This window comes from Pteropus medius, unplaced genomic scaffold (assembly GCF_902729225.1).
Source record: "Pteropus medius unplaced genomic scaffold, Ma_sr-lr_union100, whole genome shotgun sequence".
NCBI lineage: Eukaryota > Metazoa > Chordata > Mammalia > Chiroptera > Pteropodidae > Pteropus > Pteropus medius.
The window spans coordinates 801,149-829,100 of NW_024349803.1; the positions used below are offsets into that span (position 1 = coordinate 801,149).

The window sequence follows — 27,952 nt, forward strand, 5'->3', positions numbered from 1 at the left end:
ACCAGGCCAAGACAAGACCCAGATTGTGGGTCTTGGCTTCCCCACTGCTGACCACTTCTGGGCTCTTGGGCAATCCCTGTCCCCTCCTGGCCTCAGTTTTCCTTCTGTACTATGGAGGTAATATGCCCTTCCCTGTTTCCCTCCTAGCTTATTGTGGGATCAGATGATATAAAAGTGCTTGGTCAGCTATAATAAAGAGCCAGAGGCCTGGAGGAAATGAGCACAGCACTTTCATGATTGTTAAAGGCTTTCTTCCCTAGCAGCTTCCCCAGTTACTTCTCATCTACAGAGGATCTCAGAGCACCTTGTAAGCTGTGAGTTTATCAAGCCCCAGTTCAGCCCTAATCAGTGTTGAGCACCTCAGAGGGAAATCTAGACTCAGGCAGGGATGCCTTGGGGCCTCACAACCTAGGCCAAGGGTAAACTGAGGCAGGGTGGGTGGGAGGAGGCTGGAGGTAGACAGGGTAAAGGGCGTTAAATATGTGGTGAGAGAAAGAAACCTAACTATGGGAGGTGAACATACAGTGTAAATATATATATGCCTTACTGTTAAAGTATACAGCTGAAACTTATTGGATTCCGTTAACCAATATCACCATAAAAATAAATTAATAAAAAAAATAATAAACTTTTATGTCAGAAAAGAAAACAAACAAACAAACAAACAAACAAAAACAAAAGAAAATGTAGGCAGGGCTCTCCTCATCCTAGCTGCCCAAAGGTGAAGCAGGAACCCAGGAGGCCTGGGACCCAGGTACACACTCAGGATTGTTGGTAGTTGGGGGAAGGGGTGCTGAGGGAGGGAAAAGCGGCAAAGAAGACGCGACTCCTAACAACCAGATTGGGAAAGGAAAGCTCTCCTCTCCCAATCTGGTTGTTAGGAGTCGCGTCTTCTTTGGTAGGTCACAGGCCTCAGGCGTGGCTGAACCTTGTCTGTAGAGCACAACCTCCAATACTGTCCCGGTCCTGGAAAGAATTCTCAGAATTCCCTTATTCCAGGTAGAGAATTCCATAATCCCCCATCTCTGCCTGGATCAAACTCAGGGTACCAGCTCTCTTGGGGTCCTGCCCCAGCATTTCTCTTCCCCTTCCCTGAGCGCCCTCCTTTTCCAACCGCTGCCAGGGCCTCCCTCTAGCTAACCGAGTACCCTTTGGTGGCTCTGCCGGGACAGAACCTCAGTACCGCCCCCTCCGGACCCGCCCCGCGACCCCGCCCTCTCGGTCCCGGGCAGTCCACGCGACTCCGGGGGCTCTGGGCCACCGGCTTTCGGCCTCCCTAGCCCAGAAGCGCCCAGGCCGTAGCAGCGGGACCGCGGGTGGCGGGGAGGGGCAGCAGGCAGCGCCGCTCCCGCCCCGCGGCCGCTCCCTCTCCGGGCTCCTTCCCTCCGAGCGGCCCCGCGCCCCGCCCGCCGCCGGCCGCCCCTCCCGCCGCTCGCTCCTCGCTCGCTCGGCCTCCGCCGCCCAAACTTTTCTCCCGGCGCGTCTCCCGCGGCGGCCGCCCGCCCGCCCAGCGCATGGGCGCCCCGCCGCAGGGGGCCTGACCCAGCCGCCAGGTCCGCCGGCCGCGCCATGGCTGCCCGCGAGCCCCCCGCCGCACCTGCGGCAGATGAGCCAGGGGGCCCGGGCGGCCCCCCGCGCAGAAAGAAGTCCCGCTCCGGCGCGTCTGGCCTTCGCCGCGCCTTCAACTGGCTGCGGGGCAAGCGGCGCAAGAAGAAGGCGGCGGGGGCGGAGGGCGCCGAACCTGCCGCCCTCCGGGCCAAGAAAGCGGACGACAAGGCCAAGAGGGCCAAGGGTAAAGGCCGAGGTAAGGTGCGGGGCACCTGGGTTGCGCGCCGGGCGGCGCCCAGGGTGCGGTTAGGGTGGCTCTGCTGGGGGTCCGCGGCTGTTGGGAGGGGGGAAGAGTGAGCCCCTAGGCGCTGGTGCTGGGGCAGCGAAGAACCTGAGCAGCCCCAGTCGGCGCCACCCCCCAGCATTTCCTAGACCTGAGCCTTGTCCCACTCTAGGGAGAGGAGACCCCTGGCTCGGGCTGGGATCCCTTGGCTTAAGCAGGAAGTGCTGGCAGTCTGGCTCTTGGGACGGTGAGGCAAGCCGCCATCCCTCAGGCTCACCCAGGTTTTGCCCTCTGCTGAGTCAGGGGGTCAGAGATTGACTCTGGCCTGGGGCCAATGGGAGAAGCAAGTGGCTCTGCGTCTCTGGTGGGAGTCCCTCTGGGTCTGAAAGATCAATGCACTCAAAAGGTGTTTCAGCCGGCTAGGTGGATCTGGGTTTTGAGTTCCACAAAGGACCCAGCATGGAGCATAGCATGTTTTAAGTTCTTAAGTGTTAGCTTTTCCCTCTTGGTCCCCCTCGCCACTCACTTGGGCCAAACTGCAAACATCCACCTTTTGGGGTGGTGAGCTCACCGCTGTGAACCAACCGCCCCTCCCCTTCACAACTTCCCCCAGTCATGTTAGAAACATACCAGTGTTGGATGTGTGCTTAGAGATGGGGGAGACTGAGGCCCAAATTAAAAGAGGGGCTGTACCTGGGCTAGGGTGGGTACTTAAAATACAACAGATAATTCCCTGCCTCTGGGCTCCCCCTGGCCTGATGATTGGGCGGCCAGAGGGGAGGCTGACTTGGTCCATATGTGCTGGGGTTACTTTTCTTTTGGCCACTTGCTTGGTTCTTCCCTCATTTCCCACTCTGTTTTTGTCTTCTGTTTGAAGGGGAGGTTATGAGTCTCTGCAAGAGGGTGGGGCTCCCTTGGGGCTTGCCATGCTCAGAAGTCCACCTTTACTATGCTCCTGCTGCCATGCTTGAAATGAGGAAATGGCGGTGTGTGCGGCCCATCCCATTCTGCCTGTGTTTACCTTCCCAGTGTCCTTTAACCACCTTCTCTGGAGGCGAATTAAAGGAACACTTTAGGGATCAGGAAGAGGGTGAAAAGCCTCTTGTGTGATTGCATCCGGCCTCATCTTCCTTTTGGATAAGGGCCCTGCTCCCCTGCAGCTCAGCCACAAACAGAAGTAGGGTGCTGGGGTGGCTGGGCTAGGCCTCGAGAGAGGGTTTGGGTGAGGGCTGTTTCCAGGGTCTGTCCCAGGCTTGCGCCACTAGGATTCAGTTTGAAGTTTCCCTGTCTCACTCAAGAGGGCATGGGTCAGAATTGCAGCAGGATGGATTGTGGTCAGACTGTCAAGATTGGAGATAGGAGGCTAGTGATGTACCTCACGGCAGCGGACCTTTTTCCCCTGGGAGACCAGCCTGGAGGCAGGCAGAGGATGGAAAAGCTGATTTATAGGCCCCTGCTCCAACAGCTTGGATTAGAGGTCATTGGGTCAGTGGCCAGGCCTTCCCTTGCTTTATATTTTGCTATCAGGTAGCACTGGGCTTTCTGGGCAGTAGGTCAGCCTGATTTCAGCCCACGTGCAGAAAACACCTCTTCTGCCCCTGGCTGTTGTTTCCACAGGTCTGGGGGTGGCCTCAGGTATGACTGGAGGAAGTACTGCTCCCTTTTGCTCCAACCTCCTATTATTCCAATTGTTTCCGTGTCACTTGCCTGGCTCTACTTCTTTTCTCTTTATTAAGAGAAATAAATCTGATCTCTTTAATCTCCACTGGCACTGCTGGTCAGGAAGGGGAAGCCCAAAGAAGGCTTAACTCTTTCTGGGGGATATATTCAAATAGAGAGTGGCGGAGATGGGGAGGAGGGATATACAGAAAATTCCTGGAGGGTCAAGGGCCTTTGCTGAGAAGTTCATTATCTTCCTTATCCCAACCTCTGAACCAAGGACCCAGGGTTGCAGGTCTTGGCTCTGCTAATCTGATTCCCCTTCATTAACATGGGAAAACTGAGTTTGGATTAGAATTTTGAGCACGTATCTTCCAGGACTCTCTTTGCTCCCCTTGCTGTCCTGCATAGACTTAGAAAAAAAGAGAGGCCATCTGACATTTATTTATTATTCTGTATGTGCCAGGAGCCTTGTATCCATTAGTTCATTTGAGCCCATTTGCAGATGAAAAAATTGAGGCTCAGGGACAGTGATTGATTTGCCCAAACTGGAGTTGAACTAAAATTATCTGCCTCCCAAATTGGTGCAGTTGTCATGGCTGTCTCAAGGATAAAGACCAGTGGGTGTGTAAGGCTTAAAGATCTCATCCAACCCATTCTACAGATAAGAAAAGGCCCAGAGAGAAGTGAGGGAACTTAATAGAGTGAGAAGAGTATCCGAGTCAGGCAAAGGAGAGTTCAAATCCGCTCTCCGCTGCTAGCAAGCCCGGTGGCATTGGGCAAGCAACTTCCCTGTGCCTCACTGATTCCATTACTGTCTCAGGAAAGAGAGGAGACCTTCTCACAGGAGTGACCCTCTGGCTGGACACTGCCTTGATGGGTCTGTGACCTTTCTATTTTTCCAAGATTCTCACAAGAGAGGATGTGAAAATTATATAAAAGTGAAGACACCATAGAAATGGAAGGGATTGCATTGCTATTACTGTGTTTATAAGTTTAAGCATTCTAAGGACCCAGTCTGGAAGGAATGGGCTCTGAAGCTGACAGGACAACTCTGCTGCCCTGGTCTGCTCCTCTCAGGCCACGAGATACCAGCAGGTTATTAACGCCTCCAAACTTCAATTTCCTTATTTGTAAAATAGGGATGATAAATCTGGGCTTTACAGGGGTGTTTCAAGGATCAAGTTAGATAACAGACATGCACATGCTTCATGAACTATGGAGCATGGTCCAGACAGTAGCAAGTTTCTGCGTTTGTGATGCTAAAGACTTGACATTAGCTAAGTTCATCATGATCACATTTGCAAAACAACTCACTTGGTTACACCTCAGATACCTGTGGTGATGATTATTGAGGCCGGGGAGGGTGGGGGGGATCCGCAGAAGATGGAGTCTTACCTTTGTCCAACAGAAGGACACAGGCATAAGTAAAGGTAAACAAACAAACGAAAATCCATATTTTCCAGAAGTATCAGCTGGACTCTAGTCCAGTGTGGAGAGGAAGTATTTCTGGGCCAGATGCCAGAACTGGAGTCCAGTAATCAGGGGAGGCTTTCTGGTAGAGGTGAGCAGGGTGTGGAAGGAAGGCAGGGTGCTGGCTAATTTGAAGGAGAAGAGAAGTAACATGAAGGCTGCTGTGTGCCAGACCATGGCCAGGTGTTTTTATGAGTGTTTCCCCTGCCCTCACAACCTGGGAGGTGGGCAGTTATTACCATTTATAGATGAGGAAATAGGCTTGGAGGGGGAAAGTAAGTCGATTAGAGTCATTCAGGTTCATTCATTTGAAAAAGACATTCTTTACTACAGGGGTAGCCAACCCCCGGGTGGCGGACTGGTATTGGTCTGTGGCCTGTTAGGAACTGGGCTGCAGAGCAGGAGGTGAGCGGCGGGTAGCATGGCCAAAGCTTCATCTGTATTTGCAGCCGCTCCCCAGCGCTGGCATAACCTCCTCAGCTCCACTTCAGATTATCAGGCATTAGATTTTCATAGGAGCACCAGTCCCTGGTGCCAAAAAGGTTGGGGACCTCTGCTTTACTATATAGTGTCAGGCACTGTTTGGGTAATGCGAATACCTGGGCCAAGACAGGCAAGGTCCCCACCTGCATGGAAGTGATGTTCACAGCATGATAGTGACAGAAGCACTCAGTCTGCCACCAGATGCCATACTTCTAACAAAACAATATGAGGTTGGATGTGTTTCTGACTCTGGAGAGCAGTAACTGCTGTTGTCTTAGATAGGAATAGTTTTGGAGAAAGGAGTTTGTAGCCCTCCTGAAGCTTTCTTTTGGGGAGTGGGCAGTGGCTGGGGGTGAGAATGCTGATGGCTCCTATACTGATAGTTAGAATTCAGGAGCCACCCTGCCAGGCCCAGCAGATTTAATCCAATGAACTCTGGCCACTTAGAGAGACCTGCTGTTGGCGTGGGGTTGCAGACACCTGAGATTGAGTTCTGCTCTGCTGTATGACCTGGGCCAAGTCCTGCCCTACTCTGGGCCAGACATGGCCTGTCTTGACAAAGATAGGGTTTTATGGCCACTGAGATACTTTCTAGTTCTAGAATTCTATGGGTTTGAGAATGGGCTGAAAGAGCAGGCTGATGGGGGTTAGAGGTATAGGGGTGGGAGCTATGTCCAGGAAAGGAGAGCCTACTTTTGCTCATAGATAACACATTGAGACCCAGTGGCCTGGATATCATAGGAAGGTGGATAAGGAAAGTGCAATGTAATAATGCTACCTCTCCTTGCTGAGGAAGGGGCCTGTATCATCCAATGGGAGAATGACTTCTATAGAGGAGTCTGGGTCCACCTCCTTCAGGCCCCTGTGCAGGGATGGGCATTGTTTGTCTTGGGTCCAGATGAAAGAGGGAGCCTCACTAGTATATTTCACAAATACTTATTAAATATTTAATATTAGGTATAAGTACCTACTCTGTGCCAGACACTGTCCTGGGGATGAATGAGAGACAAAGTCCCAGTCCTCGTGAACTTCACAATTTGAGGGAGGCAGAAACCAGGGTCAGGGAGGCAATTAAGGGTCAAAAAGGTGACAAAGGAGGTAGAACAGTGATCCCCAGGGAGATCAGGGATGGCTTCCCTAAGGAGGTGACATGTGAACTAAAATGGAAGGATTTGGAGAAGTTGGGGTTGAGCGTTTTGCAGCGCTGGAATCAGGCAAGGTACCTGCTGGGGGCTGGGACCACCTGGCTGTTTGGGCCCTGTGGGGCACAAGAATTGGCATACCTCACTGTTCTGAACACTGAGGGCAGGAGCTAAGTTGACTGACTGTCTTTTCCCTTCTGCCCTGCCCAGCACTAAGTGGCTCTGGGTGATAGATGATATGGGTCCCCTGGGATCCTAGACACTCAGAATTGATGGCCTGAGATGTCAGAGGGAGCCCTCATTGCACATGCAGATGGGCAGCTGAGGCCCAGAGGAAGTGACTTGCTTAGGGTCATACACCCAGCCAGCATTAGAGGTAGAACAGGTGCCCATACCTGCCAGGCTGGCTTCAGCTTCCCCACTCCTTTGTTTTGATTTCAAATAGAAATCCCATCCCAGAGAGGTATCTCTAGTAGGGGTGGGATGAGATGAGCAGGAAGCTGAGGCCAAGAAGGCCTCCATCTCTGCCCTTATCTCTGATAACTCCTAGGGCCGGTTCCAGCTGCCTCTCTCTCTCCCTCCTTGTGGATGCCCAGAATCTGCACCCATGGCACACACCCCAGCCTTCTCCTGGAAATCCCCTCAGGCTGGAAGGATCCTCCCCCAACTAATCTCTCCCTCTCCTGTCCCCGAAGCAGGACTGCCAGCAAGGTTTGTTGAACTGGGGTGAGAAAAATCTACACTCTGTTGTCTGCAGAGGGCCAAGGGAGAGCCTCCCCTCACCCACCTGCCCCTTGGAAATCCCCCTTTCCCCAAACCCTGAAAGCTGTCTCAGCTGCTCCTGGCCTGTCACATGCTGCTGAAAACTAATGAGAGGAGGCATTGTTTATTATGTGGGCCACAGTGAATGTGGTGGGGTGGGGAGAGCAGGTATATACACCTCCACCTTCCATCTTCAGACCTCACGGCCCCTTGGCTGACTTGGGGAAGGAAGTAGATGGAAGCAGCTTCCTTGGGCAGGAGGGGGAAATCTCTACTTCCCCAATTATTATACTTCACTGTACTCTATGCTCTTGTGTCCACTGTCTTCGGGGGCTGGTTCATCAAAGGCTGTCAGCTCCACTCATAGGGTGCCTGGCTCTGTGCTTGACATAGAAAGGAGACAGACAGACAGCTCAGCTTGTCAAGAGTTTAAACCCCAAATCTTCTGGCAAACTACATGATTCCCAGGAGGCTGCTGGTGAGGTCTTCTCCAAGTAGGGCCTCCTGTCTGCTTAGGACACCCTCTTCTCCAGTCTTTAGCCAGGTGAGGCCATCACCACCATTCTCCAAGAGGGTCACGAGGCACTCAAGCCCTGTCTTGTGGTCCTAAGAGTTCTGGTGCATACACCTTTCATACCACCTACTTCTCACCAGTCCTACCCCAGGTTCTCCCATGCTCTTGGCTGTGGGCAGTTCTCTTCCTTCAGGATCCTGGAGTAAACAAAGCCTTTGTAGTTAAAGAAAGTAAGACTGGAAGAGTGCCCTGGACTCTCCTGCCCATGCCTCTTCACCTCCAATAGTACTTAAGTGCCATCATTTCCACCTCCACCAGTATGCAAGCCCCACCATCTCTACCTCCACCAGTGTCTCTTCAACACGTATGGCACACCTACTGTGTGCGGGACATTAGGCTGAACCTGGGGTTACTAAGAACTTGTCTTGAGACAACTGCTGGGAGCCCTGAGTTGTAAACAGGTCTATATTAGCAGGCAGCACTGATGCCCATGGGAGTATGGAGAACTGAGCTAGGGGAGGAGTGGGGGCAAGGAAAACTTTATGGAGGAGTAGACTATGGAGCAGGGCTTTGAGGATAACAAGGAATATTCCAGGCAAAGGTGGAAGAGGAAGGAGTATGTGTAAGTCTGGAGGTGTGTACTGGGGAGTGGCGAGCAGTTTTGTGTAGCTGGAGCTCTGAGAATGAGATGGGTGTGGTTGGAGATGAGGTTGAACTGGTGGGCGGGGGCAGCTCCTGCACAGCCTCCTGTGATGGCCAAGGCACCTGCTACACAGACATCCTCCAAGGTCCTTTCCATACTTGTCCTCACTCAATTCATCCTGAATTTAGACTTTACCCTTGAGTATTCTCTCTGTTCCTCCATACCACCTTTCCCCTTGTGGGCCTTGGTTTCCCCATCTGTAAACTAAGGAAATTGAGCTAGCAGATCTCTGAAGTCTCTTCCAGCTTTGACACTAGGACCCTCTTCTCTGTGCAAAGCAGAGAGCCTTGCGCACACAGCCTGGTATACAGTGTATGCTCAACAAGTATTTTCTGGATAGATGAATAAAATACAGACCCTCAGAGGCTGCACTGTTGTCAGCCTCAGACTCTTAGCAAGAGATAGGCCTATGGGGGAGGAGATTGGCTCTGACTCTCCCATTTTGTAGGAAAGGAACGGTGTTCTGGAGCCACTGGGCATAAGAGGCAGCATGGTGTAGTGGAGGGGCTTGCCCAGGTGGCAGAAAGTATGAGCCATATGGGGATTAGAACTGAGGGCTCTGGACTCCCAGCCCAGCGCTCTCTCTGCTACACCATGCTGCCCCTAGTTGGAGAGACAGGGCAGAATGATGGTAAAGGAGAGTTATTGCCCAGACTGTGGGGCTCTGGGAAGTTCCCTGGGCACAAGGGTGCTTGTGGGGGCAGCCTGGCGGTCTGGAAGCTTTCAGAAGAGGTGAAGTTTGGCCTGGGTTTTGAAAAACAAAGAGTTGTATAAGGGGAGATGCGTGAAGGACATATAGATCTACAGATGCACACAGACATGGGTGGTTTTACATATGTTTACGCATTATACTTTCCATTACTTAAACTTATGTGCACACATGCATACAAATGTAGATATGGGCATACTCTCAATAAACATAATTGCAGTCATACGGATACACAAAAGCACATGCAATTACACAATTTATAGATAAACATAGTCACACCTATATTCACACAGGCAGACTGTTACCCACTCAAATACATAAAACCAGAGATACCCAGTCACTTTGAGAGAGACAGTCACAATTATGTAGGCAGATACAGAAAAACACACATCTAGACATTTGAAATCAGACCCCAATGATATGGATGTAGGCACACAGTCACACACAGATGATTATACAGAAAGGAACCCCTATGTTCAGGGTCCCAGATAATATACACAGCCACATTCAAGCACACAGCTACGGATGCCCAATTATATGCCTGCCTTCTAGGTCATGCGGGGGGCATAAACTGGAGGGGTGGTACCATGGATTAGTGGGCATTGCAGTCAGTCTGGGTTTGAGTCCTAGCCCTGTAGCTTAATGCTGTTTGACTTTGGGCTAGTCAGGTGACTTTGTGAAACCTCAATTTTCCCATCTGTAAAATGGGACTGATAAAAAGTACCTACCTTACATAATTGCTTTGTGGATGAAATAATGTATGAATGCCGTTATCACAGAGCCTGGCACATAGTACGCACTATATAAAAGGGTGCTACTATTATTTTGAATACCATTACTACAGAAATACAGTCAGATCGATACATTTGTACACACAGGCACAGACAGGAGATGCACACATAGACACGTGACACGTGGCTATGTGGGCCCTAGCAGCAGCAGGGCCGCGGACCCTGGCTGTCTGGAGCCTGGTTCCTGGTTATCCTGGTTCTACTGCAGTCCTCAGATAGGTGGCCTTTGGGCTAAGAGAGCGAGCGACCCGCCAGCCCCACCTTTGGATAGGCCCTACCTTTCCCGGAGCGCTCTGGGCGGGTCGGCTCAGATGGTCTCCCAGGTTCTGGGGGGCGGAGCCTACGGGGCAGACGTCAGGTCCCGCCTCTCCGCCTGGCCCGCCTCTGGCCCGACCATTGGCCGCAGAGCCCGGGGGCGTGGCCGAGCTGGGGCTGGGGGCGTCTGCGGTGGCCGCCCGCGCGTCTCTCTCCCTGCCTCCCGGGGCTGCGGGCCCGGCGGCAGGGCTGGTTGGGCTGCGCCTGGGTTCCCGCGCCGGCTCTCGCGCCCGCCATGGGCAACTCACACCACAAGAGGAAGGCCCCCAGCTGCCCCCGGGCCCGCAGTTTCTGGCGGTTCGGGCGGTCCGCGAAGCGGCCGGCAGGTAGGGGCTGGGAGTGGGGGCGGGGCAGGCGGGGAGGAGGGTCTCCCTGCACAGCCGCCGCCACCGCTGCTGCCCCCTCCCGGGGCTTGGCGGGTGTGAGTGTGGAGGGCCGGGAATCCCCCGCACGGACCCCACTCCTTACATGCACATAGAGACACACGGACATACGAATGCCCACGGGAGGCATATGTATATGTTCACAATTTACACAGTCACACAGCACCCACTCGGATGTACAGATATGCAGACACAAAATCACATACACATTCACACTTAACACCATTGCTGTAGGATGGACAGATCCTGAGACACAGGTACATACGTGTATATATATGTATACGGTTTACAGAGCCACTCGAACTACACCACACGCGCAGAATCAGACACCCAGTCGTACACCACAGCCATGTAGGTACAGTTGCCCAACGTGTTAGGCACACAGATGTACATACGAGTTCAAAACTGCACAACTAACCGGACTCAGACTCAGGCAGAAAAACACGCTAAGGCACTTACACACACACTGCACACACACACACACACTTACAGTTGTTTCCCAGGCTTTAGCCCCCAACTGGCTGAAAGTTTGCAAAAGGGAGGGGAGAAAAAGGTGAAGGGAAGAAGCAGGAAGCCAGGGGCTGGAAGCTCAGGGCCACCTCCATCTGGCACGATCGGGAGTCAGACTGGTTCTCTGGGCTCCCTCCCCACCCCCACCTGCTCCGCCGCTGCCTTTCCGTCTCCCTTCCCCCCACCCGCGGTCCCTGTGGTCGCTGCCGCATCTCCCCTCTTTCAGTGCAGCCACCGAGCTGGAACACAGCCTTCCCGGCGTGCTGCGGGATCCCTCCGCGGGTCACATTCCAGCCTCCAAGGGGTGGGGGAGAATGGGGAAGGCCTCCCACCCCAGGGCTTAGAGAGGGATTCCTGGTTTCCCTCAGCCGGTGCGGCAGTTAAAGGTATCCCCCAGAGTACCAAGGGGTGTTGAAGGAAGGGGCTGTTGAGGGTGCATGGTTCCCTCACTTGATGAATCCAGAGATGGGGTAGAGATGGGGCGGGGGATCCACCTCCCCTGCCCCTCCACTTTCCCAGGAAGATAAGGGGTCTCCAACACAGGCAGTTACCTGCTGGTCATTGGGAGTGAGAGAATCCGGGAGAGGGTGGGGTGGGGGTTCTCTTCTGTAGTGGGAGAATCCACCCCTGTCTTCCTAGGATGGCCCACATTCCTAGAGGTTCTGAATTGAGCCTAATGATCTCATCCCTCCATGCAGGGTGACATAGAAAGAGCTTGGGCTAGGAATTGGGGGTTCTTCATTCTCAGCGTGGCTGTGGTATGGACTCTAGTGACCTTGAACAGGTAGCTTTCACTTCTCTGGATCTCCCTGGCTCCTGGGGGGGTGCTGTTTGTGAAATTAGGGGGGGCTTAGCTTAGGTGACATCTTGGGACCCTTACAGACTGGCTAGCCATTTTGTGGATAAAGAGACTGAGGTCTAGAGAACATGGGCTTGCCCAAGGTCATTTGTCTGCAGTGGTTTGAAGACAAATCATAATAATCAAAATAATAATAATAGGAAAAGGGTTAATTAAGTTCTGAGGATTCTTCCGAAAGTGGGTTGATGAGAGACTCCAGGACTTTCCAGGAGACTCGTGGTCCCAGCAATCCTGAAATCCAGGCTCTGCTCAGCTGTCTGCTTGGGATGTGCACTAAGTGGATGGGGCTGGGACTGGGGCTCTTCATCTGCTCTCCCATGGTCACTCTAATCTGATGGTTTCCTGAGAACCAACTGTGGGTCCAGACTTGTGACCATTTGTGGTGGGGAGAGAGAGATTAAGAGGGCTGTGTTTACAGTCTCCTGCACGCTGGCCCTGAAGGAAGGGGCCCAGGGCTTTTAGCAGCTGTGCTCTTCCAGTTCCTGCTGCAACTCAAGGGTCAACCAGGCTTTAAGGTGTTCCTACGAAACCAGCGCAGTGTCAAGGCAACACTGAAGTAAGTGCGGGGGCTAGGGACTGTTCTAGGCCATATATCAAAAGGCTTTTAGGTTGGGGTCAGTTTTAGGAAACTGAGGAGGTGGTCTTAATTTGGTCTTTGAAGAAACTGCAGGATTGAATTAGTCCTGAATTGTTGACTAAGTGAGAGAACACAGCCAGGGTCGCATTTCATCTCTGGGGTATGGTGAGCAAAGGCATGGAGTTGAGACTTAGCATGGAGATTGGAGAGAAAAAGTAGTTGAGGCTCTTTCCTGGTGCCTGGGAGAAGTTCTGTTGTGAATGCAAACTTCAGTCCCTTTGGTTTTACTTTTACTGAGGATTCTAAAACCTCCCTGACCTCAGCCTCAGGTGTCACAGACCCAGGTATGGTACTGGGGCTTGAGTACTTATTCATTTGATTAATCTGTGAGAGGATGAGGGAAAATCAAGGCAAGTAGAAAGGGGCAGAGTTTATAGGCAATATGGAGCCAGTGCAGATGTTTGAGCAAGGGAGGAGCCTGTGAAAGTGGTGTGTTAAGAAGAAAGTGGTGTCTCTGGGGTGGAGGCAGGTGCAGGCAGGACAGGTTGGCAGGTGGGGTGGTGAGAGTGGAAGCTCAGAGAGCGGCCAGGAGGCTGTTGCAGTAATTCAGGGAAGAGGTGATGAGGTGAGGGTTGGGGACAGGGTGGGGGCTGTAGGATTGGAGAGGAGTGGCAGCTACAGAGGCACTGTGGAGGAGGTGACAGAAGTCATAGGACCTGGAATTAATCAGATGTTGGTAGTTAGGGCCAGATAGGGCTGTGAAGTCTCTGTGCTTGAGACTGCTTAGCTGGGGGATGATAGCAGAGATAACAGAGATAAAAAGGAGGCCCTATGCTAGATCCTTTACACCAATTAATTCATTTGTCCTCCCACAGCCTTACAAGCTAGAAACTATTCTTCTCATTTTACAGATGAGGAAGCTGGAGCTCAGAGAAGTGAAGTCACTTGTCCAAGGCCACTCAGCAAGGAGGTGGTTGAACTGTGCGTGATTAAAATCCAAGCTTCTCAGATTCCAAAACCTGTGCCCTTAATCTTTTTAGGGGATAGATGGGTTTCCTCTTATTATTGAAGGGCCTGCAAAGAAGGCATGGGGCCTTGAGAGATTTGGACTCTGAGGGGTACACAAGTGTAGGAAGCATTGTGGGGGCAGGGGGTTGAGGACTAAGCATGGAAACCTCAAGGGCTCTGAGAGGGAGCAAGTCGGAAGTGGGAGGGGAAACCGAGATTCCAGGAAGGGTTGGTCCCATGGATCACTTACCCTTGGACCATGGGCGAAGAGTGAGAGTGAGGGTGGATTCCACAGTCCTCCCACTATTAGACATTGTAACCTGCTGGGGTTGTTTGGCCTTGGTTCACAGGAATCCTATCCAACCCTCCCTTCCCCAGGCCCTGGGCACTTACTTGGTCCTGGGCAGTTTGGGGGATAGGTACAGGATGTGAATTGAGATCTCAGAGATCAACGTGCCGCCCCCCACCATTCCCATGTATTGTCCTGTCAGGTTTACACATGGCCCTCTTCTAGGTAGGGTTTATTGTTCCCATCTTACAGACGAGATTGAGGGAACAACCAAGTCTTTAGTGGATGAGACCACACCTGAATTCTTTTCATCCCTGTCCCTGGACCTGGTGCGGAGCACTGTGGGTCTCTGGAAAGTCCCACAGTTGGTAGAAGGCCCTATCCTCTTATCTACCTCCTCTAGCTCTTTCCTGTGTCTCCTCCCCCTTTCCTGGGTGGAGACTTCTGATCAACTATATGTCTGTACTTACGTGTGGGAGCTCTGGGCTTCCCACTGTGGTCCCAGGGATCTGAAATAAGCTGAACTCCCTTGCTTCCCCAGACCCTGACTCAAAGTGAGGAACTACTGCCCTCCTTCTAGGGGCAGAAGCATACATGCCCCAGGCTCTTTAGAGATAATTTTTCCAACCCTCTCACCTCACAGATGAAGAAATCAAGGCCTAGAAAAGGGCAGTGCCTGGCTCAGGATCATGCTGCAATTGAGGGGCAGTGGGACCTAGGACTCCTGACTCCCCAGGCAGGGGGTATATCTGGTCTGGGCTCAGAATTCCCTTCCTTTCCAAACAGGGAGGTCAGGGCTGCCAGATAGGGCTAAGTCACTGAGGGCCTGATAGGGAGCTTATGTTAAGTGTCCCTTATCAGACCTTATCTTAATAATGGTCCTTAACTCCACTTGAGATTTGAAGAGAGCACTATGAGTAGGTGGGATAGGAGGCTCTGGTGGCATGAGGAGAACATGATTTTGCAGCTAGTCAGAGGGCTCACATCCTGACTCTGCCCATTATTAGCTTTGTGACATTGGGTAAGTCACTGACTCTGGGAAATGATGCGGGGATTTAGTGAGACCACATGTATCTCAATTGGTACTCTATACATGCTAGTTTATTATCTTTGTGTTGTAATTGGAGAGGCAGAAGGGCCTGAGAGGGCCCTTTACCTACCCCCACACTCAGAGACAGAGGCTCCCTCTAATGACACTTTGTGTTTACACTTGGTTATGTGGCTTTAACTTTCTCAGGCACTCTGTGAAGTGGGTATTAGTTCCACTTTACAGATGAGGAGACTGAGGCCCAGAGAGACTGATGTATTTGTTCAAGGTCCGGAATCTAGACGTTCTCACTCCCAGCCTTTCCCTCTCCTGGCTTCGTGGTGGCTGAATATAGGTCTCTCTAGCATCTATAATATGAGGATAATCATGCCTTAAGGAACAAAGGAAAGGGCTGTGGAAAGTCAGAATTGCACTCTGACCGAAAGAGATTATTATATCATTGTTGGGAGCAGATACTGACCTGGAAGCTCATTATGACATTTATTAATATTATTGTAGCTAATTTCTCCCTGAGCTACTGCTGGTTCGGTTCCCCTAGGCGCCTGTGGCATGGGATCCTCCCCTCCCTATCCGAGGCACCCCCCCCAATATTTACCTTAGAACCGGCCTGTCAGCTCTGCCCCTGTGGGGGTGGGGCTTCCCACTGAGGGAAGGAAGCAGGGGTTTCCCCTTCTGCAGAGATATGGTGCAGAGCTCCCCATTTTTGGACAGGGGTTGATGTCTGCGACTCCCCTTAACTCACTCAGATTTAGTAGTATTAAGGCATTTGTAATGAGACCTAGGTTTGAATGTGGACTAGGGCACTTCCTGGTTGGATGACCTTGAGCAAGTCACTTTCTCTGGCCCTTCCTTGTGCTCTTGTAAAAAGGAAATGTCACACCAACCTTTCTGGTGTTGTTCCAGACTGTAGAAGAAAAAGTATTTTGAGAGCTGTAAAGTGCCTCCACCTCAAAGCTTTTATTATGTTCATTTCCCTTTGTCTTGGCTCTAGGAGAATAAAATCTGCATATGCTCTGGGTTCTGTTTCCATGGGAAGGCCCTGGCCCCCTTGGGTCTTGATTTGTCCATCAGTACAGCAAGGGGTTGAGACTTAGGGCCTCTGAACACCCTGAACCCTGGCTTCTGGTCTGGCCAGCGGTAGTCAAACGAGGGGCGGGGAGGGGTTTGCAGGTCAGATCTGGAGGGTTCCAGCTCCTGAGCAAGGCCACCTGGGCAGCTGTGCCCTCCCCCCTCATTCCTCTCCCCTGAGTCAGGCCTGCCTAGCTGTGGGCGGGTCGCTGCCCCCGCCCCTTGCTCTGGAATGGGGCAGGTTGAGGCCTCACCCCATGGAGGATGTTGCCAAGACAGAGCATACGCATGCGCACAAACGCGTGCATGGCCTTGGGAGCGGGGGCTCCCTCCCTGATTCCTCCCTGTCCCCAGGCTTAGGAAAGCCCCAGAGTGGTGGGTACACGCACTTACCTTCATGTACACACAACCACCTGGCAGAGCCCTGCATGAATCTGCAGTCTAGCCCGTGCATGAGGAGGACATGGACTAGGGTGGCCTGGGTGTGCTTTGTGGACCTGGTCCCGAGAGTGTCCAATGGGACATTTTGGAGGTGTTGCCCACCTACCTAGCTAGTGGACTGAATCTGAGCTCACGGAACTTGAATGTGTGCTTCCTGGTGTGCCCTGAGTGTTGGGGGCGTGGCCAGGAGCAAGGTGTCTTCTCAGATCCTGGAAGCCTCCTCCCTTAGGCAGGTGGAGGAGGAGGGGAGGCTCAGGCTATACCTCTGGACTGCTGGAGCAGAAGGTCCTGGAACACGGACTCTTCTTAAGTGTGCCCTTGGGAAAGGTCTTTCTATTCTCTGGGCCTGGGTTTCCTTCTGAGGTACCTGCCCTCCACCCGAGACTCAGGTTGCTGAGCCCCTCCCACAGGTGTGTAGACCTATGTCTTTGGTGGCCCAGAGAGGCCTCAGGCTCTGGCCAAGCTGTGGGTGGGTGGAGGGAGCGGTGTTGCTGGGGCAACCAAGCAGTTATCAGGAGTGAGAGCCTTGGATCTGGCTGGGGAATTTGCAGCTGTGTCCCTGACTCTCAGCCCTGGGCCTGGGACCTTGAGGAGCTGATGTGCCCCATTCCTGACTTAGGAGCTCAGCCCTTGTTTACCTGGTTAGGGGGAAGCTGAAGATGACTTCGTCCTGCATGGTTAAAGTCTCCAGTTTTGGAGCCAACCAGAGCTTGAGAAATCGCCTAGCTCCCTGAGCCTCACAGGTCCAGGAGAGTATCTTCCAGTACCTGCCTTAAAGAGCTATCATATGTTCCATGAGGGCAAAGATGTTTGCTTTCCACCAGTACCTGGCATGGTGCCTGGCATGAGTGAATTAATCATTTTGCAAGTGTTGGTCTACTTCTTTTTCTTTTTGAGTGGGACTAATAAGAGGGGTGGATGAGTCTGGCCCAAGTGGGAGTGAGGAGGGAAAGATGTGGTCAAGAAACCTTGAATTTGTGGCAATGATAGGGTCCCTCAGTCCTTCTGCAGAAGGTCGATCAAGTTTGTAGCTGATACAGTGGACAGAGCATGGCTTTTAGATTCAAATTGTCCTGAGTGCAAAAGCTACCCTGCCATTTACCAGCTTTATAATGCTTGCCCTCTCTGGCCTTCATTTCCTCATCTATAAAATGAGGATTAAAGTGCCTACTTCTTAAGATTGTTTAGATTTCAATGTTTCGTAGATGTATACTACCCACCTCCATAGAAGTTTGTTTTCCGGACAGTGAAGGCTCCACTGTCTACTTGAGTGGTCTCTGAGAGGTGAGGCAGGAAATGAGGAAGGGGCTGCAGAGGGGTCTTGCAGCATGGGACCCACTGTGAATTCTTAGATACCTAGGAACTCAGAGAAAGGTGTTAGAGAGGGATGTCCTTGGGCAATTTTGGGGGACAGCACTTTATAGTTCATAGACTTTCTCTGCCAGGGTCTCAGCTACACTTTTTGGAGTTGCCAGAGGATCTCTTTTAACACCGTTACTACCCAGCTTTACCTTCAGTACTACTGACCAAACTCCTGGGGCTCTGAATAAAATCCAGGCTCTGCCAAGGCCTATGGGGCCCTCTGCCTGACCTGGCTCCTGTCCTTTCATCTCCTGCCATTCTGTTCCTTGCTCACCATATTCCAGCCACACTGGCTAATGTTCTGGAAAACCTACCACTCCTGCCTCAAGGTCTTCACACTTGCCTATACTGATGAACAAGAGAAAGTCCTCTTACATTAATTATAGCCCCTAGTACTAGCTTAGTAAATAAGGCGATTGAATGAATCAATAGAATAATCTTAAAAAGAAGAATTATTGGCTTTGTTTCTTTACGAGGTCATGATGTGTGTGTGACAGAGCTGGATTTGAACCTGGACCCGACTTCCTCCAAGTACTGCTCCCCTAACTGTCCTCACGTCACCAAAGAACAGTTTCTCTGCTAATTCTCTTCTCTCTGCCTGATGATCCAGCAGAGTCATTGAGTCACAGAGTAAGGCCAGTGAGAAGAATCCTGGGCTGGAGGAGCAGTAGGTGTGTGTTGAAGTCCTGCCTCTGCAGTGTGACCTTGGAGAGTTAGTTCACAATGCTTCTCTGATGTCACATTACCAAAGTGGGAAGAAAGTCCTTTGGAAAGTGTGGGGCTGAACATACACATCAGCCACTGTGATTCCACTCTGGGAATCTCCCTGAGCTGGCCCCCACCTCTGCAGGGGCCTCTGCCAGTGGCCTTGCCATTCCCACAGGCAATCCTGATCTTCTGCCTTGCTGCTCCATGCTCTGAGTTCTTCCCCAGGGAATTACCCGGCACCAGACAGGAAGGCCAGAAGTGGGCACCATGCCAAGTCTAGTCTAGTCTAGTGGCTCTTCTACCTACCATCTGGCAGCTGGGAGCTCTGCCTTAGCTCTGGCTCCTGACTATTGAGAAATGGACTTGGGGACGTGGTTAGTGGTCCGCCCCTGGAACTGAGTATCTTCAGCCCTCCTAGTCATACTGTCCACCAGAGCCGAGCACCCACACACTCCGGGCCTCAGTTTCCTTTTCAGAGTCAGAGGTTTCCTGCCCCTGCGCTCCACTTGAGGGGCGGGGTCGATAGAGAGGCGGGACCAGTGGAGAAGGTGGGAGGAGGACCTGGAGAGCAGCCCCTCCCCCTCCTCTGCTCTGCAGTTTGGCGGGCGGGCGGTGGACCCGCATCTCTTACCGCTGGGTTGTGGTGAAGGCGTTGCCTGGCGTTTTGGAGAGGTCGGGTAGGGACGGTGGCGTCCGCAGTTATGGTGGTGTTCCTGGGCCGCCACCTCCCGGCGCTCCTTGGGCTCTTTAAGAAGAAGGGTGAGTGGGTGTGGCTGCGGGGTTTGGAGAGGAGGGATCCCCCCGACACTTCCATTTGCCAGACCCTTAGGTCGAATGGGGATCAAGGCTGGGGAAGGGTAATGGGTGGGGGATGGGGCCCAGTAATGAGGCCAGACTCCTCTGGCTGCCGCTGTGCCTTTGTCCAGCTGCTTTGCCGCTGCCTTTGTCTGGGCCCTGCATGTGTTTAGGAGGATGGATCCAGGTGTCTCTGACCTTGAAACCTGCAGTCCTTGGGCGAGACTGCCTTCCTCCAGGTGTACTCACACTTTGCTGGGTACATCCCAACATCTTGGTTCTGAGAGGCAGTGCATCCCCTCCCAGGTGTGTGTGTGGAAGGGACTTGGGGAGCAGATTAGAGGGAAAAGTAATGCCTCTGGAAGTTGTGGAGCAGGATCAGCGAATTCCTGTTTAGAGGTGTCGGGGTGGAGAAATTTTGGAAGAAGGGGCCTGTACCAACTTCCTTCTCCTAAGAACTGGGCTTTCAAGCCTGGATTAAGACGTGGGAGCCAGAGTTTATTGGGATTTTGGGGGGCCAGAGGGTCTCCAGTTTGATTGTGATCCAGGAGTCCCCTCTGGGAACCTGGAATTTAGTTCTGGAGTTTAGTCTGACTCTGATTTGCTTGGTGACCTTAGGCAAGACCTTTCCTCTTTGAGCCTGTTTCCTGATTTATAAAATTGGGATTATGTGAGATGATCACTGACAGACTTTCTAGCTGTAATCTAGTGGGAATCCTGCAGATTCCCAGGGCAGGAGCTGGCTGTTGAAGAATAGGCTGAAGAGAGAGGAAAGGGCAGGTGTCTGAACTTAAGGTCCTGATCCCCGGGCGAGGCCCTTTAAAGGGCTTATTTTCCTGCTCCTGTACAAGGTGTTGCCAAGGTCGCATGACCAACCCAGTGCTTTTTGCTTGTGTTGTGGGTTCCATTTAAAGGGGGGCTAGGGCTGCAAAGTGCTGACACAGGCCCCCATTCCCAGGATTAGATGACCAACTTCCCCACAGGCGGGGCTGGTAACAGGATCCTTTGTAATAGATCCCTGGCTCTGTTGGGGGGCATCAGGGCAGGAGCAGGGGATACCTGGGATAGGCTGGAGCTGCCTTGTCTGGGGATAAAGGGGCCTTGGTCCCTCTTCTCCCATCCCCTGCCTATCCTTCCACTAAGGGACAACCCATGGGTGAGTAGGGGACCTAAGAGGCCAAATCCCTGGTTTGTCCTCCCCCGCCCCCCAAGACTTCCTGGGAATCTGGTTATGACCCCTGCTATCCTCCACCCCTTCCTAATGTCCCATGGTCTCTTCTGCCTGGACCTGGGCCAAGGTGTATACAAAAAGGGTGTGTGTGTGTGTGTGTGTGTGTGTGTGTGTGTGTGTGTTTCTGTAAAGTGAAGCTCAGGGTCTGGAGATAAGAGAAATGTATTTGCCATGGGCTGTATGTATACTGGGATGTCTTGCATGGGGCCCTGAGTGATGTGTGGATACACAGTTGTGTGTACGTTTGGGTAATGTTTGTATTTGTGCAGACTGGGGGCTATGGGTGTTGTGTGTATACTTGGGGTAGTGCTCTGTGGGGGCCCCTGTGTGCAGCTTGGGTACACAGATGTGTTTATACTTGGTTGCTTTGTTTGCATACATACTGAAGTCTGCAGGTGTGTATATAGACTAAAGCCTGTGTTGCACGCATGTATGGTGGGCCTATGTGCCCTGGGTGAGGTGTCCTGTATGAGGTGTCCTGTATGGGGCCCTTTCTGTGGTGTGGGTACTCAGGTCTCTGTATGCTTGGGTATAGTTTGTATATTTACATGGCACCCTGTGTGTATTGAGTGTGTACCCCAGAACTGTGGGTTGTGTGTACAGATTGGTGGAAGTGGGCATTACATGTGTGTGCAGGGGCCGTGTACAGTCTGGGGACTGTGAATGCCCTTGTTGTGGTGCCTGTGCATCCCCAGGGCGAGATGCCTTCAGGCCTCACTTCTCTTCCTCTTCCATCCCACTAGGCTCTGCCAAGGCTGAGAGCGACAAACGTCTAAGTGTAGGGCCTGGTCAGGGGCCAGGGTCTGTAGTGGATGAGCACCAGGACAATGTCTTCTTCCCCAGTGGGCGACCGCCTCACCTGGAAGAGCTGCACACGCAGGCCCAGGAGGGGCTCCGTTCCCTACAGCACCAAGGTGACCTTTCCCTCCCCTCCAGTGCTACTCTCAGCTCCCAAGGTGAGAGGCCTAGCCTAACACACCTTTCTGGTATCTTCCAGAAAAACAAAAACTGAACAAGGGTGGCTGGGACCATGGAGACACCCAGAGCCTCCAGGTGAGCCTTCAGCTCAGTCTGACTCTACTCTTCCCTCCCTGCTTGACGCCTGGCAAGTATGTCTCTGAACCCTTCTGGATCTTAGCTTCCTTCCTGTATCCTGAATGGCTGGACTAGATGACCCCTAAGGGGTAGTCCAGCTGTTGCCTGCTCAGTGCTAGGTGATGCTGGGGGCAATCTGAGTAAGAAATTCCAGAGGGAAGCCCCGAAGAGGCAATAGTAAGCTCTACCCAGGCCTCTGAGGTGGTTCTGGGTCTGAGGCCAGGGCCTGATCCCCTTCTTCCCTCAACAGTCCTCTCGGATGGGGCCGGATGAAGATAGCATCTCCTTCTGCAGCCAGACCACATCGTACACTGAGAGCTCCACAGCAGAGGATGCTCTCTCCATCCGCTCGGAGATGATCCAGCGCAAAGGTGTCTGCTCCCCAGCTAGGATTTTTGGACAGGGGAGAGGGGTAGTGGACACCATCTGGGTCTCAGCATCTGCAGCTTCCCCCTTTCCTCCTAATCTAGTGTTTCTCAAGGCTCTGCAAATCAGTGAATTCAGGAAACATAGTACCCTGTGTCCTCTGGGAGAGTCATGATGCACAGTAACCGCAAAACAGGACAGTTAAGTGAGGAAACCTGGGTTTGAGCCTGGTATTGCTACATATCAGCTGTGTGACCTTGGCCCAACCCTTAACCTCTCTGAGCTTCTGTTATTGGAATGCATGCCAAGTGTTTAGCATGCTAACACATAATAAGTGTTCACTGAATGGAAGTTATCATTATTGACCTAGTAAAGCCTTCTAGAAGTCTTAAAGAAGAAATGTTTAGCTTTGTTTAACCTAGTTTTGTCCACGCCTACTTGACTCCGGAAATCTTTTTTTGCAGAGCTCTTATTAATATCTTACAAAAGTATTGCTCTGCAGAATGTCCTGAGACCTGCTCTAACAGTTTCTCTCCCCTGGAATGACCCCTAGGCTCCACCTTCCGACCCCATGACTCATTTCCCAAATCATCTGGAAAGTCAGGGAGGCGTCGGAGGGAACGGCGGAGCACAGTGCTAGGACTGCCTCAGCACGTGCAGAAGGAACTCGGTGAGCCCTGGGTTAGGCGGGTGGTGGTGGTTGGTGAGTAGTGCTGGCTAACCCCTCTGCTGATGCCCACGTCCTTCCTGTCCATTCCAGGCCTGCGGAATGAGCGGGAGGCCCCAGGTACTCCTCGGCCTCCTGGTCCACGGGATGCCGTACGAATTCCCACAGTGGACGGCCGCCCGGCGGGCCTGGCCTCGGGAACAGGGGTCCGGGTATCCTTGCAGGTGCTGGAGGCAGAGGCAGAGGCTGGGGCCAAAGCAGAGGCCATGCTGCAGCGCCACATCAATCGCGTCTACCGGGATGACACCTTTGTTGGCCGGTCCACAGGCGCCCAGCCCCCACCAACGACCCGGCCCATGTCCCTAGCAGTACCTGGACTGACAGGAGGGGCAGGGCCTCCAGAGCCCCTGAGCCCAGCCATGTCCATCTCACCCCAGGCCACCTACTTGTCGAAGCTGATCCCACATGCTGTGCTGCCACCCACAGTGGACGTGGTGGCCCTGGGCCGCTGCAGCCTACGCACACTGAGCCGCTGCAGCCTGCTCTCGGCCAGCCCAGCCTCCGTCCGCTCCCTGGGCCGCTTCTCCTCGGCTTCCAGCCCACAGCCACGCAGCCGCCACCCTTCCTCTTCCAGTGACACCTGGAGCCACTCTCAGTCCTCCGACACCATTGTGTCTGATGGCTCCACCCTCTCCTCTAAGGGTGGCTCTGAGGGCCGGCCAGAGGGCTCTGTGGTTAGCAATAGTGGGGCACCCCCTCCTCAGGGGGGCAGCGGGAGGGGCTCTCCCAGTGGGGGCAGCACTGCTGAGGCCTCGGACACTGTCAGTATTCGAAGCAGCGGGCAGTTGTCCGGCCGGAGTGTGTCCCTACGTAAGATGAAACGGCCCCCACCACCTCCTTGCCGGACCTACTCGCTCCGTCAGCGGGGCTCAGCAGCCCCTGATGGGCCCTTGGGGTTGCCTCCCAAGCCGGAGCGGAAGCAGCAGCCACAGCTGCCTCGGCCTCCCACCACTGGCGGGTCAGAAGGGATAGGAGCAGCACCTTGTCCATCCAACTCAGCAGGCAGCTGGGTGCCTGGCTTGTCTCCGGGTGGTTCCCGGCGTCCCCCACGCTCCCCAGAACGGACTCTCTCACCCTCCAGTGGATACTCAAGCCAAAGCGGTACCCCTACTCTCCCTCCCAAGAGTCTGGCAGGAGCACCTGCTTCCCCAGGCAAGGTCCAACCCCCTAAACCAGAGCGTGTCACTTCCCTCCGAACTCCTGGGACTTCTGTCTCCTCCTCCCTCACATCTCTGTGTTCCTCCTCTTCTGACCCAGCCCCCTCAGATCGTTCTGGTTCACAGATGGCGACCACCTCGGGTGACAGGTTTGTCATACCTCCTCACCCCAAAGTGCTTGCCCCCTTCTCTCCACCTCCCTCCAAGCCCAAGAGTTCTAACCAAGCGGCCCCTGCTCTGGCTACCCCTGCTGTGGTCCCTGGGCCCATCTCTGCCACTGATGCCATTCCCAAGTCCCCTCCGACTCCACAGACATACCTGACCCCACCACAGGAGTCTCCCATTCCCTCTAAAGACCCGGTCACCCCACCATCCCCACCCCATCTTACCATCCACCCCCACCACCCAAAGAAGCCAGAGGTGGTTGAGAGACCCCATCTGCCCGAGACTACTGAGGCCTCCAAGATCCCAGCTGGCCCCCCACCCCGCCTCCTGCACCTGAGGAGCAGGACATCCCATGGAAGCTTCCCCCCACCAGAGGAGGCCTTTTTCTCTGTGACTGGCCCTGAGCCTACAGGCCCTTCAGAACTCCTGGCCCCTGTCAGCTCCCTGGCTGCTTCACCTTCCTCAGCTACTGTTTCTCCCCACATTCAGCCCCATGATACCACAGACCCTCCAGTTCCACCAGCTCTACCTGCTGGTTCTGTCACAGGGTTTCCGGCCAAACTCCCTCAGAAGGAACCAGTGGGCTGCAGCAAGGGCAATGGGGTTCCCAGGGAGGATGCCAGTGCACCCCTGGTTACGCCCTCACTTCTGCAGATGGTTCGGCTGCGTTCTGTGGGTGCTCCCACAGTGGCTCCAACCCCAACAACGATGCCATCAGCCCCCCAGAAGCCACTACGAAGGGCCTTGTCAGGGCGAGCAAGCCCAGCACCTGCCCCTTCCTCAGGGCTCCATGCGGCTGTCCGACTCAAGGCCTCCAGTCTGGCTGCCAGCGAGGGCCCTGTGAGTGCCCAGCCTAATGGGCCGCCTGAGCCAGAGCCACGGTCTCCCCAGTCCCCTGCCTCTATGGCTAGCTTCATATTCTCCAAGGGCACTAAGAAGCTGCAGCTGGAGCGGCCCGTGTCCCCTGAGAACCAGGCTGACCTCCAGCGGAATCTGGTAGCTGAACTTCGGAGCATCTCAGAGCAGCGGCCACTCCAGGTCCCAAAGAAGCCACCTAAGGCTCCCCCACCTGTGGCCCGCAAGCCCTCTGTGGGAGTCCCCCCCTCCACTTCACCCAGCTTTTCTCGGGCTGAGCCCCTTACTGCTCCTCCCACCAATGGGCTCCCTCATGCCGAGGACAGGACTAAGGGGGAGCCATCGGAGAATGGAGGTGTCATGCAGCTGGTGGGCCTAGAGGAGCAGAAGCTGGGTCCGCCTGGCTCAGGTACAGTGGGCAGTGATGGGATGTGGGTCCAGTCACTGGTGATGGGAATAGGTATCTAAGTTTCACCGTAAGGGATTTGCTCTTGGGTCTTTTAAGACTTTTCTGGCCTCAGGATGCCTGGGAAAGGTGAATGGTCACTCTTGAACTACAGTGAAGGAGCATGGTGCATGGGGCTTTGGTGTCAGAACTGAGTTTGAATTACAACTTTGCCATTTAAATGTATATAGCTTCAAGCTCCTCACTGTCAAGTGTAGGGCAATGATGCCTACATCATGGTATCAGAGGTAATGTTTGTGAAGTGTCTAGCTCAGTGCTGCTGGCGTGGTCAGTAAATTGAGGGGGTGAGGTGAGGATGTTTCTTGGGCTCTTACTGGCCAGGACCACCCTTGCTGAATGTGTTTTTTTCCTACAGACCCACAGAAAGAGCTGGTCTGACCACCAGGCACCTCACTGGCACTGCTGACCCATCCCAGGAATATAATCTCAGGGACCTGAGCAGCTCCAAGGATGAGAGGATACGGCAGACACTTAACCTAATAGAGAGGTTGCCTGCAGCCTTAACCTCCATGGCCTTCAATATTTATGCAAGCCTGGTGTTGACCCTGTCCTCCAAGTCATCCAGCTCATGCCTTTTTCCGAATGGAGTCACCTCTAGAGGCTGCCACTTCAGTCTTGGCCTTAGCCTCATCTTGAAGGAGGTAGTGGGTGAGAATGGGTGGTTGCGCCCCCTGCTGGCCCCGAGGCCATAGTTCAGAGCAGAACACCTCACTTGAGTTAGTTTCTTTTTTTTTCATGTCCAAATCATGCACATACTGTAGTCCAGGATCGAAGCACTTTTGGAAAGGGGCTGCGTGTCCATCCTTCAGTGTCCATGAAGCCGCATTCCAGGGGTCTGTTTACTTGGCAGCAGCATCATCAGTCTCCGGTAGCCAGCCCATAGCTAGGACCATCCCCTCTCTCCCATAGTTTGCTCCTTAGTTCTTGGAGGTGGGCAAGTCATTGTATTCGCACAAGCTTCTCTAGGCTGGAGGCAGGAGCGAGGCTGTGGAATTCCAAAGCACAAAAGGTGCAGTGGGGGTTAACCTTCGTGTACCTCAACTTACCACCAACCACTCTCCTGCCTTGCAGTTGTTAGGTGCTCCATGCAGGGGACGAAGTGGGAGACTGTCAGGGCCCAAATGGGTAGGGGAAGAAAGAATCAGGAGATCCACAGATTCTGTCCTCAGAAAGCAGAATAGTCTAGGGAGTCATCTTGGGGGCACTTGGCAATGCCAAGTATCTGCTTTGTGCTTCACCTGATCAGGCTGGGGTGGGCAGTCACAGCGCTTAAGAGGCAGGAGCAGCCCTTGGGCTGTGGCAAAGCTGTGTCACTATCAGCTCCGCAGGGAGTACTGAGATGGACAGAGGGGAAGGTCTGGCAGGGGGAGAGCTTATTTGGGCAGTGGGCCCAGATACGGCCCTGCAGAGTTCCTTCTCTGATGTTTCTTTTGTCTTGGTGCCTGTCCTTTCTGCAGCTGCCTTTCAGCACAGGTGGTTCCACTGGGAGGAGCTGATGCTGAATGACAAGGATGGGAAGCCAAAAGTGCATTCTATTCCAGACTCTTCCCTAGTCAGTGAAGGAGGCACTCAGTGCTTTGAGGGAGCAGGCTGGTTGGTTGCCCACTAGACCTCAGCCTCTACTACTGATCTCTCCAGGAATTTTAACATTTGTTTTGAGCCTGCTGGCTGAAGTAAGCCGGCTTCCCCATTGTTCTCTGTGGTTCCACAGTGACTTTGGCTTGAGTCTGGCAAGGAACCTTGCTTTTAACTGTTTTCCTTCCACCAAGGAGATTGATCCCCTCCCAGAAAAACAGCTGGGAACACGGGATGTGGTAGGAGCCCAGGTTTTTCTGGTTCTCTCATTACCGTCTTTCCCCTGTAGCTGTAAACCAATGTTCTTCTCTTGCCTTTCGGGTAATGGAGGACTGCAGGTACATGTTGCACCTGCCCAGTGAGTTGGGGAAAGAAGATGGTCAGTAAGCATTGCTCTGCTCAGCTCCTGATCCAAACCTGTGGGAACGAGGACCGGGCCAAAGCCTCCATGAAACCAGGTCTTGGCAGCAGCTCCAGGGCTGCTGGAGGGAGTTTGAATTCTTTCCCTCCTTTCCCCTCTCAATGTTACTCAAGCTCCTTCCTCAGAATCTTCTGAGCTTATTTCTCCACTGGGTGAGACAGATTACAAAGGAGAAGGGAGGATCTAGAAGAAGCAACCATTCTTTGTCCTCTGGGGTAAATGAGCTTGATCTAGTGCAAACGGAGAGATCAAAAGCCTGATTTTTAATTTCCATAAAAATGTTAGAGAAATATATATATATATTTCTTTAAATTTTTGAGTCTTTGATATGTCTGTACAATCCATTCCTTCTCCCCTGAAGCCTGAGTGAGACACATGAAAAAGTTCTGTTTCATTCAAAGGTGTTAATTAAATGATTAAAACTTGGCTGTAGGTATTGCTTCTTAATGGGGGAGGGACGGGGT

The 27,952-nt window shown here is 53.1% G+C and overlaps 2 protein-coding genes across 2 annotated transcripts in view; one reads left to right on the forward strand and one right to left on the reverse strand.

Annotated features, from left to right (window-relative positions):
- The window catches only part of SYNC (syncoilin, intermediate filament protein), a 43,378-nt gene extending 32,988 nt beyond the window's left edge, over nt 1–10,390 (reverse strand). The window contains exon 1 of the mRNA XM_039836940.1: nt 10,346–10,390. The gene's annotated coding sequence lies outside the window, so the exon portion shown is untranslated. The remainder of the gene's footprint in view (nt 1–10,345) is intronic.
- NHSL3 (NHS like 3) lies at nt 1,217–27,914 on the forward strand. The gene is given in 9 exon segments (XM_039836929.1): nt 1,217–1,804; nt 21,405–21,575; nt 21,659–21,714; nt 22,007–22,127; nt 22,676–22,792; nt 22,883–24,382; nt 24,385–24,517; nt 24,519–25,435; nt 25,848–27,914. Coding segments are annotated over 9 exon segments (3,273 nt in total). The 5' UTR covers nt 1,217–1,569; the 3' UTR covers nt 25,871–27,914.
- The last annotated feature ends 38 nt before the right edge of the window (nt 27,915–27,952 follow it).